Source organism: Narcine bancroftii, chromosome 4 (genome assembly GCF_036971445.1).
Source record: "Narcine bancroftii isolate sNarBan1 chromosome 4, sNarBan1.hap1, whole genome shotgun sequence".
Taxonomy (NCBI): Eukaryota; Metazoa; Chordata; class Chondrichthyes; order Torpediniformes; family Narcinidae; genus Narcine; species Narcine bancroftii.
Window position 1 is genome coordinate 16,564,051 of NC_091472.1, and position 15,786 is coordinate 16,579,836.

Here is a 15,786-nt window from a genome sequence, read left to right on the forward strand (position 1 = left end):
GACATGCTGTTCAGCGCAGACAACGTGGGCCGAAGAATTCATTCCTGTGTTATGCTGCGCTATGCATCTTTCCCTTACGTACTTCTGATTCTATTTGTAAAACTGAACCGTTGTTTAGTATTCAATGGATGAACTAAAGATAAAAATAATACATAATTGATGATGCATACCAAATGAGATGATGCTATACTTGACAAACATCTTATATTGTAGACAAAAGGCACACTATCAGATTAACACAACTCTCACACACCTTCCTGCAGCTGTCCGGTGACAACTGAAAAAGCAATTAACCAGAGCATCCTCACAACAAGTGAGATTTAACTTGTACAGAATACTTTAGGTTGCGCCCAAGTTCCTTCAACTATCATCTGGCAAAGTAGCTGTCTCCTTCATACATGAAAAATTAAAAAAATAATTCTGTGCAAATGTGGTGAGTACAATTTGGCCTCTGTCCACTATACATTGAACACTAGAACACTGACCATGTTTCACCTCATTTAGCCACAGGCATCTGTGGAGCACTATTCACTTACCACAGCTCACATAACTCCACTACAGACCACTGTCTGCTCTTGTATCAATCATCCCCTGCCATTCACCGAAAATGCCTGTGGCCTACTTTCATCTTAAAACATTATTGCCCTGTTGTGCACTTGAAATGACTGAGGTCTAGTATACATCTATGCCAGTTGCAAAGCTTGGAGGTCTTTGCTCAAACTTGAGCAGGTAAGATGTTTCTATACACCTCAGAATTAATTTTGCTACTGCATCAGCGGTTGCATCATCAATGAAAGTACGTGCAGGAACATGGCCTGTGGCGGCCATACGTGCTCAGGTCATTAGCATTCCCCACCACCATGTTTCACAGATGAAGTTGTATGCTTTGGATCTTGGGCAATTCTTTTACGCGTCCACACTTTGCTCTTGCCACCACACTGATACTGGTTAATCTTGGTCTCATCTGTCCACAGGATCTTTTTCAAGAATTCTGCAGGGTCTTTTAAATACTCCATGGCAAACTGTAATCTGGCCATCCTGTTTCTGTGGATAACTCGTGGTTTGCATCTCGCAGTGTAACCTTTTCTGATCTGTCGGACAGAAGTTTGGAGATTTTTCTTCATTATGATTAAATTTCTTCTGTCATCAGCTGCGGAGGCCTTCCTTGGCCTTCCAGTCCCTTTGCGATTACTGAGCTCACCAGTAGCTCTTTCTTCTTAATGATGTTCTAAACAGTTGATTTTGGTCATCCTAAGGTTTGGCCAATGTCTCTTACTGTTTTATTCTTGTCTTTCAGCCTCATCATGGCTTCTTCGTCTTTCATGGGCACAACTCTGGACCTCACTGAAAAATGGCAACTACAAACTCCAAAGACTCCGGGATGTTAGAAAATAAGTCTTAAGAGGCAAGATTAGCAGAGCTGGGATTTTTCTCTTTGGAATGTAGAAGGATGAGAGGAAACTTAATAGAGGCCTACAAGATTATGAGAAGCATATATAGAGTGGACCTAACCCTAATCCTATTTCCCAGGGCAGGAATAGCAAACGCCAGAGGACATGTGTACAAAGTTAAGGGAGGGAAGTTTAGGGGAGACATCAGGGATGGTTTTTTTCACATAGAGAGTAGTGGGTGTCTGAAATGCCTTGCCAGGGATGGTGGTGGAGGCTGACACATCAGAGGTATTTAAGAAACTCTTAAACAGCCACATGGATGGAAGGAAAAAAAGAGGGTTACAGGGTAAGGAGGGCTTTGTACTTTTTTTTTTAAGGAATATATGGGTCAGAACAACATTGAGGGCTGAAGGGCCTGTATTGTGCTTTAGTGTTCTTTGTTCAAAGTAGATCAAGAGCTTAGAAGCTTAAACCTTGGCTAATGAAGCAATTAAACATACATGAGTAATCGCAAATACCTGTGAAACCAAATTTCCCAAACGTTATGGTGCTGTGAAATTGGGGAACTATGTATAAAAAGTGCTGTAATTTCTACATGGTCAAACTAAAATGCATACAAATAACCTTGAATAAAATCTGGAATGTGCACTTTAATCACATGTTAATTATTTGATTACAAATTTAAAACTGTGGGGCCACAAGGGAAAATTGTCTATATTCCAAACATTATGCAGAGAACAGTAGAAAAAGGGGCAAGAGAAAGAGAGAGGACATGGGAACGCCCATGAAGGGGCAGAAAGCAGAAGAGATCAAGTGGTAATTGGAAGATGGTAATGGATACATAACAAGATGTAGTACTGTAATAGCATTTTCAATTATATATTCACGGTTATATTATTAAATGAGACATAATTGCACACAAGCAGAGTTTCCATTGCCTCCTATTCTTTAATTGATACCTTCCCCTTTCAAAGGTTTTTAAAATGCAAGAAGAGTGTTTTTATTAAAGAAGAGCTTGTGTCAACTTTTATTGAGCGAGCAGCCAACAATATAAATCATTACCACGAAGTACAAGTTGTCCTGCTCCCCCGTCCTCTTGCGGCATATCCAAAGATCTTACAATGAAAGCAACGAGGAACCCTGAAATTGCATAATGAGGTTGGCTCACCAAATGTACGAGAAAGAAACGCTAGCAACGATGGAAGTGTGAGAGCCACCACTCAAGTGTTTTAATAAGAGGGGAAAGTGGGGCAAAGTAAAAGTCCTAGAAACAATTCCATGCAATTATTAGAAACCTCAAAAGTTTCTTTAATCTAAAATGTTCAAATAAATACATCCTATCTTAACGTTATCCGTGACTCCATCCTCAAGAGACTGCCAAGGACGGAATCCTTTAAAGTAATTTGTAAGACTTAGGATAAAAGACTTAGTTCTTAGTTGCTTTCTCCAATTTTTTTTGTCGCATCATACTGAAAAGAGCATGATATGGGACATTAAAGTTATTTTATGGGACATTAAAGTTATTTAAATGTTCAAAGCTATGCACATTTGTGACTGAAGTAAATATACAGAAACTACTTCCAGAAGCTGGAAGGCTGATAACTAAATGTCACTGTCCTTAAGTTAATTGGAAAATAAATCAAAGGGGAGAAAAATTTAGGAGAAATTATTCTACACAGTGCATAAAGATCTGGAATATCCTCAGTGAAAGGGTGGTGGAAGGAAAGTTCAAAAGGAAAATGCATATATGCCCAAAACTTTGCAAGGCTGCATGAAAAAAAAAATCAGGAAAGCTGGATGAAATAAATCGCTCTTTCAATAAGATGGCACAAGCAAGATCAGCCAAATAGCTTCTTGTAAATAATGATTCACAGGTAAGAGAAATGCTAAAATTAATCTTACCTCCTTCAGTTTCATTTGAACAGGACATTCCTCTGCTATGCCAAGCAGCTGGTGGTGAAAGGCAATGTGCACAAAAGCACTCAAAGTAGGCCAAAAATGTATCTGGTTGCTATTCAGATCCATAACAACTTTCCATGCTAGGTCAAGAGCTTTCACACATAGAGACGCTTCAGTCCTATAAAGCTAAACAATTGAAGAACAAGTTCTAATGGACAATAAAACATCCTGAGATAATAGAATTGTAGAACATTACAGCACAGAAAACAGGCCCTTCTCAAAAGAATATTACCAGTATCATGGTCTTTGAGACCATTTTGTTGAAACAAACTTTCCAGAAAGATTAAAAAATAGTCATCACAAGATGAGAGTTTAGGCCAAGGTTAGATTTGCAGGAAAAATTCAGAGATGTTTTCCATCTAATAAGCCAATCATTTGTCACATCTAATTTTGCTCACCTGAGACACAAGAATCTTCATGCACTGCAGAATGGGAAGTACTTGTTCAGCTGGAACAATGTTCAGGGCTTCAATGCAGGCGTGGAGTGTGGGTATTGTATTTTCTGCAATAAGCGAAGAAACTTCACAACTCTCGTTGGTAGCACTCTCAGACAATGGAACTGATTTGTTCAAGATAAAATAAATGCAGATCCACTGATCATGGACATATTGCGTAGATATCTTTCCCCAGCCCTGGGCTGAAGATCCATCCTCTAGAAGTCTAAAAGAAATGAGTAAAAATTTTCTTTTTCAAGCCAGGAACAGTGCAGCATTAACTCGACATTTTACATTACCATAAATTACAGAATGGCAGTGAATACCCTTTTTAAATGGCACTGGAAATCGAGTCCCAAAATGACAGGGACGCAGAGATGGGGCATCACCAGTCTGAAATTTTAGTATTTCATCTCCCCAACAATTAGGTTCATGCAGCACTTCCTGTGGATTTCTGTCACGAGGGACTCAGGGGCTAGTGCTACCCGGCACTTCACAGGGGACACGGTTAGGGAGTAGCATTCGGCGGTGCATGGATGTATGAAACTCTCAGTGCTCCCCATGTCGAACAGGCAACCCGTAGTGCGACCATTTACCTCTATGTCCATCATGGACCGTCCCAGCTGATGTGGTTGACTCTGGTCAAGGCTAACATCATTTCACTGTCTGACCCACCGCTGCCACGTCGTTGAGTCGGCGGCCGCCAAGATGACCGCCTGGGAGATCACAAATATGGCCACCCCCATGGATCCCCCGGAAGTGAAGCCAGCAGTGACATCCCTCATGACGTGGGCCCAGAAGTTCATTTTTCCACAACTGGAAGTGACGACTGGAGCTGCTTGAGCCACGGTGGCGACGCGGGCCGCAGGCAGACTCAGCGCTGCTTACGGGGGGCAGTTTGAGCAGGTCATGCTACGTGCAGGGCAGTACTTTCGGGGACGCTGGCTCTGCCTGCAGTAGTTGCACCTCGTGAGCTCGGCAGTTGCGGCGGCCATCAGGGGCAGGGGCCCTGAATCCCAAGATGGCGCCACCCGTTCTGCATATCTGGGGGCTGCGTGGCCCATGGCAAAGGTTTCCGCATTCTTTTGCAGCGCGTTCAATGACCTCTCACAGACATGAAGTAAAGCAAAACTCTTTATTGATCTAAAAATCCCAAGCATGCCTCAGCATGCTGCTGGCTCAAGTCCAAGGATAGGTACGGGGAGGAGACTAGGGCTCTCAGCCTTTATTAAAGGTACCGGTTCCGCAGGTGGGTCAGCCTGCCCAGTTCAGTGGGGAACATGCCCGCTATACCATGTCCCACCACATTACTATTGTTGAGTACACTCACTATTCTATTGCCTGAAGAACATGCACATCAACATGCATTCTATCTATAATCAATGTAATCCACAGTATCTGTATATGTGAGCTGCTTTTATAGCTTGTCTACATCTATCCTGACTAAGCATGCCCAGACCTAAGACAATATTTGCACATCACCTGCATTGAGTGGACGCCCAGGCATGCATGGACTGATAAAAAAACAGCTTGCTTTGTGGGCATTATACTAGTAAACTTAAAATGTGACAGGAAATTACAAAACAATGTTACATGATCGGAAAATTTTAAGGTGATTTTCGTGATCAGCAGCCGAAAATCCATAAAATACACCCAAAAGTGTTCAGGAAGCAAAATCTCTGTCCACTGTTATACATCAGGAAAATACAAGTTCATGTAACACAACCAAATCAATAATTATGAAGAGATTAAATCTACATATAGATGGGCAAATCAAATTAGCAATAACTACGTGGAGTATGAATGTAGTTAGTGCACAAGAGATAGTTTTCCACATCAGCACAGTGAGGAACTAATGAGGGAATAGGCTATTTTAGATCGAGTATTGTATAATGAGAACAATTTAATTGATGATCTGGTAGTTGCGGGGCCTTTAGGGAACAGTGAACATAATATTTCATTATTAATTTTATAGGATGTTCCAAAATGATTTAGTTCAATGTGAAATGAAGATCTAAAATGTGAATGGAACAAAGAATGAGATCATAAGACCAGATAGACTGGAAACTCGCAATAAATATTGTGACCGTCATGCTGCGACAAGCAATTATCAGGTTGAAAAAAATTAATATACTTTTGTAAGAAGGCAGTAAATTTTTAAAAGGTGGAAAAAACATCAAAGACGTTTGTGATCAGAGAGTGTCCTTGCACACATTTCACTGAAAGTTGGTGGACAAGTTCAGCAACCAATTAGTCAATCAAAGAACATACAACAAACAGACCTTTCAGTCCATGACCATGATGCCATCTGCCTTCACATGTTCCATCCCGTGCCACTTTCCTGTGCCTGTCTAAATCCTTCTTAAATGTCATTATCATATCCGTTTCCACCACCTCTCTGATAACGCATTCCAGGCCTACCATTCTCTATGGGAGATAAAATTTGCCTTGTACATCTCCTTAAGCCTTCACCCTCCAGCATTTGACATTTACACTGGGGGGGAAAAGACTATTGTTATAGCCCAGAGGATCCCAAAACCCAGCAGCAATAGAAATTCAGCAAGACAAATGGTTACTAAAACAAAAGTTGCTTTGAATGATCTTTAAACATGAAAACAGTATCAAACTCTAACTTATTACTATTAACTTAACCCCCTTCTAATTCTAAGCGCACGTGAATGTAATGTGTGTGTAAGTTCAGAAAAGTTCTTTGATTCACAGTCCAATCTCACTTCTCATTCCTCCAAGTTCATCTGTATCAGCCAATTCTTAGACTGTGCACAGGATTCAATATTTATGAATCTTTACCAGGCTTTGGTGCTTGAAAGTTAAATGGTTACTGCTCAGGAAGGTTCTTGTTGGTTTTCAGAGAGAGAGATTTGTTGCTCGTTGGACACCTACAACTGATTCCTTCTGATCAGCCACTTCAGTATCTTGCCGAAGAAACTTGCCCCATCAGGGTTTTCTTATAGGTCACCACAGAGTTCCTTTTCTGTTTTCCTTATCTCAGGCGAAACATTATACAGCCAGCCATCTCCTCTTGTATGGACCACAAGGGATTTGAACAGGCTGAACTAAGAACTCACAAGCCATCTTCAAAATGGGGTTTTTCTATATGCTTGTCAGCTGTTGCTGCTGAACTGTAAAACTACAGAACTGAATTTTCTCCCTCCCTCTCTCAGAGAAAAGCCTGTTTGACTCTCTCTCCTTGAAAAACCACACGATCTTCCTAGAACAGCAAAGTGCATCCAGACACACTGCGGCAACGTACCTAATCTTCGAATCAGTTCATCTGTTGCTTTCCAAAACAATAATCCATTACTCCACAGCATGTCCAACTAACATCTATTTGTGAAGTCCTTATAGGCATCCTTCAAAGTTTTTGCAAAGGCATTCGGAGCCTGGACTGTCTGGCTTGAGCAGAGCTCTGGCATTTTAAATGAGATCTGTTTTGAAGTGTTTGAATCTGTGTGTGACCTACACTAAAAAAAACCTGCCACAATTTATCTCCTTTAAAACATATTTTACAATCTAAAATATAACATAATCTGTCACACTATCTACGTTAACTATGCACTCATAACTTTACAATCTTCTCTCAGGTCACCCCATAGCCTCTAAAGCACTAGAAAAAACAATCTAAGTTTGTCCAACCTTTCCTGATAGCTGACACACCAGGCAACATCCTGGTGAAACTCTTCCACACCCAAAACCTCCACACCATTCCTGTAATGTAGTGACTAAAAGGTTCAAGTTCAAGTTTATTATCCAATTGTACAAGTACCACCTGACAAAACAACGTTCTCTGGACCACAATGTAAAAGCATGCAAACACACATACAAACTGTACAAGATCACAAGATATAGGAGGCCAAACAGTCCATTCTATCACAAGCTGATTCATCCTCCCATTCAGCCCCACTCCCTAGTCTTCTCCCCACAATCCTTAATGCCCTGACTAATCAAATACCTGTCAATCTCTGCCTTAAATACAGTCAATGACCTCACTTCTGTAGCTGCCTGTGGCAACAAATTCCATAGACTCACAACTCTGGCTAAAGAATATTTTGTTTGAAATGGACGCCCTTTTATCCTGAAATTGTGTCCTCTCTTCTTAGGCTTCCCTACCTTCTACTCTGCAGCCATTCCAGCATTCATAATGTCTCTATGAGATCCTCCCTCATCCTTCTGCCCTCCATTGAGTACAGTCCAAGAACCGACAAATATTCCTCAAATGCTAACCCTGGTATCATTCCAGTAAATCTTCTCTGAACTCTCCCCAAGTCTTTTCTCAAATAAGATACTCAAAATTGTATGCAGTTCTCAAAGTGAGGTCTCACAATGCTCTATAAAGTCTCAACATTACATCCCTGTTCTTATATAATATTTGCCCAGAAATTAATGGCAACATTGAATTCACCTGGAGATTGAAATGCTTCGACACAGAGTAGAAGGGCCGAAGGAGCCTGTTTCTGTGCTGTAACGTTCTATGATTCACCTTTAGGGTATCCTGCACTGATACTAAATCCCTTTGCACCTCTGAACTTTGAATTTTTGCCCCATCTAAATAATAGTCTGCCCGTCTATTTCTTCTACCAAGGCGCATGCCCGTACACTTTCCAACATTGTATTTTATCTCCCACCTCTTTGCTCATTCTCTTTAACTATCTATGTCCCTCTGCAGCCTTTCCATATCCTCAGCACCACCTACCTACCACCTATTTTGGCATCGTCTGCAAATTTAGCCACAATGCCATCTATTCATAATCCAAATCATCTATATGCAATGTTTAAAAAAAAGACTCAACGCCGACCCCTGTGGAACTCCACTGGTCAACCAGAAGAGGATCCCTTTATTCCCACTCTCTGTTTCCTGCTCATCAGCCAATGCTCTACCCATGCTAGTATCTTCGCTGTAATTTCATGGGTGCTCAGCAGCCTCATGTGTGGCACCTTAGTGTGATATTTTAGAAAAATAGTGTGATATTTTAGTATTGACAATTTTTTTTTGTTGTTGTTGTTAGAATTTTTTTAGGTTAAGTTTTATCTTTTTTTTTGTAAGTGGGTATTTTTTTTCATATATATTGTCAATTTTATTAACTCTTCACTCTTTATTTTGGGGCGGGAGGGTTGGACTAATTTTAAGTTAGTCTATTAATATTGTGTTACAATTAACGGGGGGGGTTATTTTGTGTAGTTTTCTGATGTAATATTGTAATCATACCTTTTAAAAATTTTTTTCTATTTTTCTTTAAATGTAATTCTTTATTGTATTCATGTTATAAAATTTTAAATAAAGTCTTCAAAAAAAAATGTGTGGCACCTTGTTGAAGGCCTTCTGAAAGTCCAAATACACAACATCCACTGCATCTCCCCATCTATCCTACTTGTGATCTCTTAAAAAGAAATTGGAGTAGGCTTGTCGTGCATGGTTTTCTTTTAAGGACCATGCTGCCTTGGGTCTATCTTGTCATGCCCCTCTAGGTATTCTGTAAACCCATCCTTGACAATCGATTCCAATACCTTACCAACCACTGACGTCAGGCTAATAGGTCTATAACTTTCTTTCGGCTGCCTTCCTCCCTTCTTAAATAGTGGAGTGACATTCACGATCCTCCAATCCTTTGGAACTATTCCAGAATCTATTGATTCCTGGAAGATCATTACCAATGCCTCCACAATCTCTACATCTACCTCCTTCAGTGCCCGAGGGTGCATTTCATCTAGTTCAGGAAACTTCTCTACCCTTAGACCATTTAGCTTCCTAAGTACCTTCTCTCTCATAACCTTGACTGCACTCAATTCTCTTCCCAGATATCCATGAGAGTCTGGTATGCTACTAATGACTTCCATAGTGAAGACTGATCCAAAATTTTCTTCAGTTTCTTTGCCATCTCCTTGTCTCCCATTACAATTTCTCCAGCATCATTTTCCCTCCTGTAGAAAATGAAGGAGAAACTGTAGTACACATATTTTCTATATGTATATACATAAACAGTACATGGGGTGTATGAGGTGTCTAGGGAGGGTAGCGCCTCTGGTGGGGGGGTGCTACTTTGCCTTTTCAAGCAGCTCGTCCACCTTTGGCCCCCACCTGTTGTCTCCAGGTAGCTGTGACATGCGTAGGGGCCACTCCCCGGTAAACCGTCTTGGCAGACAGGCTAAATCAGGTGAGGGTAGCCGACAAGTCCTCGACCCTTGGTGAGGTAGGGGATCTGTCTATCCTAGCGTGTAGTCTGGCCCTGGCAGATTGAGCAGAAAAGACTGATAAACAAGGCAGGCCAAGCAGGCATCATGGAGTGCTAAGAGCATGACAAGACACTGAGACGTCCTGGTTATCCACTGCATCAAGAGAGGTCTCCCACCTTAACGGTTGTCTGTGCCACTGGATCAAGGTCCTTTCTGCCGAGAGTGGGATTGCCCCTGTACAACAGTTGTTCCACTGAAAACTTCATCACGCCCAGGTTTTTTAATTATAATTTTTGAGTATTCTTCGAATTGAAGGACAACCAATAAAAACAAATAAATATTGCTTAATAAATAGTAGAATCTCAGAAGGTTTGAATGGGAATTTATTACAGTCATTCAGCAGACTCAGAGCCTGTGAGAAGAAGCTGTTTTTCAGACTGGTGGTTCTGGCTCGGATACTCCTGTACCTCTTTCCTGACAGGAGTAGCTGAAAGATGCTGTGTGCAGGAAAGTCCTCCATGATTTTGTGAGCCCTCTTCAAACAACGACCCAGTAGATCATGTCGATGGGTGGGAGAGAGCCCACAGTGATCCTCATGGCTGTTCTTATGGTCCTGTGGATTGACCTCAACAATCCAATACCCTAAAGCAACCATACCACATTGTGATGCAGCCAGCCAGGATGCCTTCGACAGAGCTCCTGCAGAAAGTTGACATGATTGCAGTCGCTGTTGTGCCCTTCCAGAAAAGTGAGATGTTATGTGACCAGTATAGATCACTTTTTAAAACTCAAGGTCTTACAATATTCAAATATATCCTAACCAAAGTCTGATGCAGATTTAACTTGATATTCCAACTTTGATACTCAAAGCTGATACGTTGGTTTTATAAAGCTTGAGAATGAAAATAGAACATAGAACACTACAGTATACTACAGGCCTATCAGCCCTCGATGTTGGGCCAACCCATACTCTATATTCCTTAAACAAAAGTACTAAACCTACCTTACCCAGTAACCTTCTATTTTTCTTTCATCCATGTTCCTGTCTAAGAGTCTCTTAAATGCCCAAAATGTTTCAGCCTCTACCACCAAGGCATTCCAGGCACCCAGAACTGTACATACCCCTGATATCTCCCTTAAACTTCCCTCGCTTCATCTTGTACGTATGTCCTCTGGTGTTTGCTATTCCTGCCCTGGGAAACAGGTGCTGGCAGTAAACCCTATTGATGCATCTCATAATCTTCCAGATCTCCATCAAGTCTCCTCTCATCCTTCCACCGTCCAAAGAGAAAAATCCCAGTCCGACTAATGTTGCCTCATAAGACTTAAGTGTGGACGTAACGTAGATTTGTAGAGTTGCAACATGACCTCTCTATTCATGTATTCAATCCCCCATTAATGAAGCTCAGCATCCCATAGGCCTTCTTAACTATCCTATCAACCTGTGCGGCGACCTTAAGGGATGTATGGATTTGAACCCCAAAGTCCCTCTATTCATCCACACTCTTAAGTAACCGACCATTAACCCAGTACTCAGCCTTCTAGTTTGTCCTTCCAAAATGCATCACCTCAACTTATCTGGATTGAAACCCATTTGCCACTTTTCTGCCCAACTTTCAATAGAGACGTCTTGCTCCAATTATATCAAGCCTTGGTGAAATTTCAGCTGGAATATTTAGCACTGATCTCCCTATTTGAGAAAGGACGGATTCATGAAACAATCACAGAGATACCTGCTTATTGAGCTGCTACCTCACAGCTCCAACCACCAATGTCCAATCTTGCCTTCCAGTGGTACCTATTCTCCGTTTCCTCCAGGTGCTCCAGTTTCCTCCCACATCTCAACCACGTGTCAGCTGACAGATTGTAAATTGCCCTTAGTAGAATGGCAAATCTGCAGAAAGCCAAGGGGAATATAGGTTGCAGGAAAATAAGTGGAGGTATGGGATTTCTTGAAGAGCCAGCATGAACTTAGTCTATGTCAAAAGGAAGTGTGGAAATATATAGGGAATACACCAATGGTTCACCTTTGATAGATTAGGCAGTCTTGGCCTATTCTATGATCAGTTTAGAAGAACAAGGGTGATCTCTCTGAAACTTACAAAATCTTCAAAGCATTTGCAGAAGAGATGGGGAGTTAATACTCAAACACCCCCCCTCTCCTCGCCCCTGCCCCTATGGAAACAGAACCATTTCTTTCCTCTTGAGGTACAGAGGAGCTTCCAATGCAAGGAAAACTTTTAATTTGCAATTAATTCGCTTCTGGTTCTCCTGGTCAATTCTTCTTCAACTTATCATCGTGCTTGTTTAGTTAATTCTTTTTTTCACAACCGTGAATTAAGTTGGACTTCAGAAAAGTCCAGATGCTGTGGACATTCTGCAGCTCCTAAGTTGGTTAAGTGTTATCTGGTTGTCAGTGAGGTGCAGTCTAACAAGATCACACAGCATCCATTGGAAGCAAAAGGCAACTAATGTTTCATACCTGAGCCCTTTGTCAGGAATCTGACGTTGGTCACCCTTCGATTCTTGTTGCTGCGTGACCTGCAGAGTTTCTCCAGCGTTTTGTGTATTGCACTCAACCCCAGCATCTACAGACTTTCTTGTTTAACCAACAAAGAGCTTGCTTTGCAGAATCCTTCAATATTTTCTCATGACATTACTGTCTTCATAGTTTGGCCTCAGATGATGAGGTCACGTTCAAGTAATCATCAATAATCATTATTGCATATATTATAATCTCTTATTTAGAGAAAACTATCTTAAAGGTCTTCTTTGGCAGTGTTGACATCAGATTTTCTGCTCATCTCCCAGTAAGAGTGTCAATCACCAAATATATTTTCAACAATCACACTCACTTTTCTCTAATTCTGTCAGGTGTTTAAAAACATGAACCTGCAGATTCTACCAGTTTCCTGCTGTTTTCAAACAATGGATCTCTCATTGGCAAAAGATGATACACTGTTTTTAACTGTACTTTTCTCTATCCCTTGCACTCGCCCTTTATAACAATGTACTCAACACAATCTGACTGCCACACAACTCCCCCCACTTCTATTTCATTATCATTGCATTAACTGGTGTACAAGTTGAATTTCTGGATAGATCACAAAACAAAGATTTTTACTGTATCTTGGTGCAAGACAAATACACATTGAAATTGGATAACATTTTGAATTTGACAAAGTTTGATATCTTCTGGACCCTTGAAAGACTGCACCAAATTTATTTGAAAGTTGCTAGTTCTTCAAATGGTCATATTTCCTGACAGCTTTCTGTCGTTAAAATTCCATCCTTCTGACTGATGCAGAAACTATAAATGGTGAATTTGCAAGCAGATGGGTCCATACTTTGTAATGCTTTTCAAACTGTGAGCAAGAGGAGTTGTTTTGCATTTACATTAATTGTAAGCATATTATTTATTAATAGATTGCATTTTTGTTATTTAACACAGCACACCTGTTCTTGAGTATTCTTCAGTGGGCAGACAAATTTACATCTGAGAAGGTAAAGTGCTGTTATCTCTGGCTTGTTCACAGGCAATCAGGAAATTTTTAATAACTAAAATGCATTTAATTACACCGAGAGAGACCAGTAAAACCCCTGGTATCAGTAAAACCCCTGGTATCCGGCACCTACAAGGATTGGTAGATGCCATATAAGCAACTTTTCTGGTTGCTTGAATGGAGAATTAACGGTGAAGTGCACCAATTTTAAACTTCTGTATTTTTTACCCATTTATGTTCCACAATTTGTTTTGCAGGTTGCTTGAATTCCAAATAGCAAGGATTTTACTATCCTGTTTTACAAAGATTAGATTCTGCCTGCTTGACTAAAAACATTTGCTTTACAGAACAATTAAGCAGGAGAATACGGCTTACATTTGGATTTGCCCTTGTTAAATTAACTAGGCGATTTGTTCCCATGCCACCGTTTAGTTTGCCCAATTTTTTTGCTCGAGCGGATCTGAGTGCTCAGGTCCACAGTCCTTCCCATTGGCCAACTTCGCATCTGTCAAGTTCAAACATTGCACTCCAGGTTCTTGATCGCTAACAAGATTTATCACGCCAGTAAAACAAGTGTCAAAACAAATTATTTTGACAGTACAATGATCACAACCCTAATCCAAAGAAAATTATCCTTCCTTTCCAGACACAACAGAGCTCTTGCTTACATTTTTCTCTGCACCTCTCACATTCAGATGCTCTATCTTTTGGCTGTTGGTCTGGATTCCTTCCCCCTCCAATTCTTCCCCCTTAATCTCGTCTTTAATTAATATACCTGCCTGCTTGCTTTTTTACTTATACTCTGAAGAAGGGCTCAGGCCTGAAACATCGATAATATACTTAAGGACACTGCAAGACCAGCTAATTTTCTCCAGCATTTCGGTATGGTTTTAACAGAAATTACACTATTTTCTCTCCCCTTAGAACATAAGAAATAGAGGGTAACTGGTAGTGTGGGTTCCAAGGAGGCTGATGAGGCCAATGTGGGAATCACACTCTCCCACAGGTGAGGTAGCAAGTGCCTGCCAGGACCAGCAGGTGAGTAGTTTATGAGAAAGTGTACTCCTTTCACTGTTCATGCTAAGCTTGTGCACTCTTTGAAGAAAGGATATGGGATTCTCAGTGGCATATCAAGTGGCCCTTATCAAATTTGAGAACACAAGAAATAGGAGCAGGAGTTGGCCATCTGGTCCATCAAGCCTGCACCACCATTCAACAAGATTATGGTTGATCTGGCCATGGACTGAACTCCTCTTACCTGCCTTTTCCCCAAAACCTTAATTCCCCCACTGTGCAAAAATTTATCTGAGTCTTAAATAGGTTTAACAAGGAATCCTCTACTGCTTCCTTAGGCAGAGAATTCCAGATTCACTGCTCGCTGGGAGAAGCAGTTCCTCTGTCATGGGCCCAGGATTCCCTTGAAAACAATCGAGGGGCTGCATTTTTTCCAATGAAGCTTCTTCAAGTTTTTCCTCTGTCCATCCCAGGTGAGAGTTTGGAATGGGGTGTGTGTTTTGATGATATGAGATAATAGAGCGTGGGAGTGTTAATGATGTAGCTGGACCAACAGAGTGTGATTGAGGGCCTCAAAAACAGGGAGAGAACATGAAGAGAATGTCGACGCTAGTTTACTTGTCCTGCCAGTAGATTTGTAGGTTTTTATAGAGGTGGTGCTAAACCTGATGTAGGCCGTATGTTTCAGAAACATTTCAAAAGGTAGAAATCACGCATGCATCATGAGCAATGTGGAAAGTTTCAGGTTTTGATGGGCAGTGAGGTATGGGTGGATGTTTAGAAACCAATTCAAGCTTTTATGAATTTTATATTTCATTGGTCTATAAAATGAGGAAAAAAAATACTTTGGCTCTGTTTTTGAAAATGGTGGATGTACAGTAAAATCCCTGGTATCCAGCACCTTTGGAGATTGGTAGGTGCCGGATAAGTGAATTTTCCTGTTGCTTGAGACCACAGGTTGTGTGATGGGCAAACTAACTACAAGGCGTGCCAATTTTAAACTTCCGCATTGTTCCCTTATTTATTTTCTGTGATTTCTTTTGCCAGTTGCTTGAGGTTGCCGGTTGCTTGAATTCTGGTTAACAGGGGTTTTACTGTAATTCTTTGGAGGAGGAATAAATTCCACTGAAAGTGTTCACCCTCTTTTTGGTGAATTTTGAGCTATGTCTCTAAATATGACCCTGAAACCAGTGGATTATTCCAAAGATAATTTGGTTCATTAATGGCTTTTAGAGAAGGAAATGTAGTATCTTGAGCCAGTCAAGTCTCTACATAATCTCCAGATTCATTGTAAAC

The 15,786-nt window shown here is 40.9% G+C and overlaps 1 protein-coding gene across 7 annotated transcripts in view; it reads right to left on the reverse strand.

Annotated features, from left to right (window-relative positions):
- LOC138760353 (probable methyltransferase TARBP1) overlaps window positions 1-15,786 on the reverse strand; it is a 276,950-nt gene that overhangs the window by 163,884 nt on the left and 97,280 nt on the right. For all 7 annotated transcript variants that reach the window (XR_011355556.1, XM_069930829.1, XM_069930827.1 and 4 more), the window contains exons 16-17: window positions 3,749-4,010; window positions 3,294-3,476 (exon numbers count right to left, since the gene is read on the reverse strand). Coding sequence is in view for 6 of the 7 variants with exons in the window: in XM_069930829.1 (XP_069786930.1) it covers window positions 3,294-3,476; window positions 3,749-4,010 (445 nt within the window). In the remaining variant the exon portion in view is untranslated. The remainder of the gene's footprint in view (window positions 1-3,293; window positions 3,477-3,748; window positions 4,011-15,786) is intronic.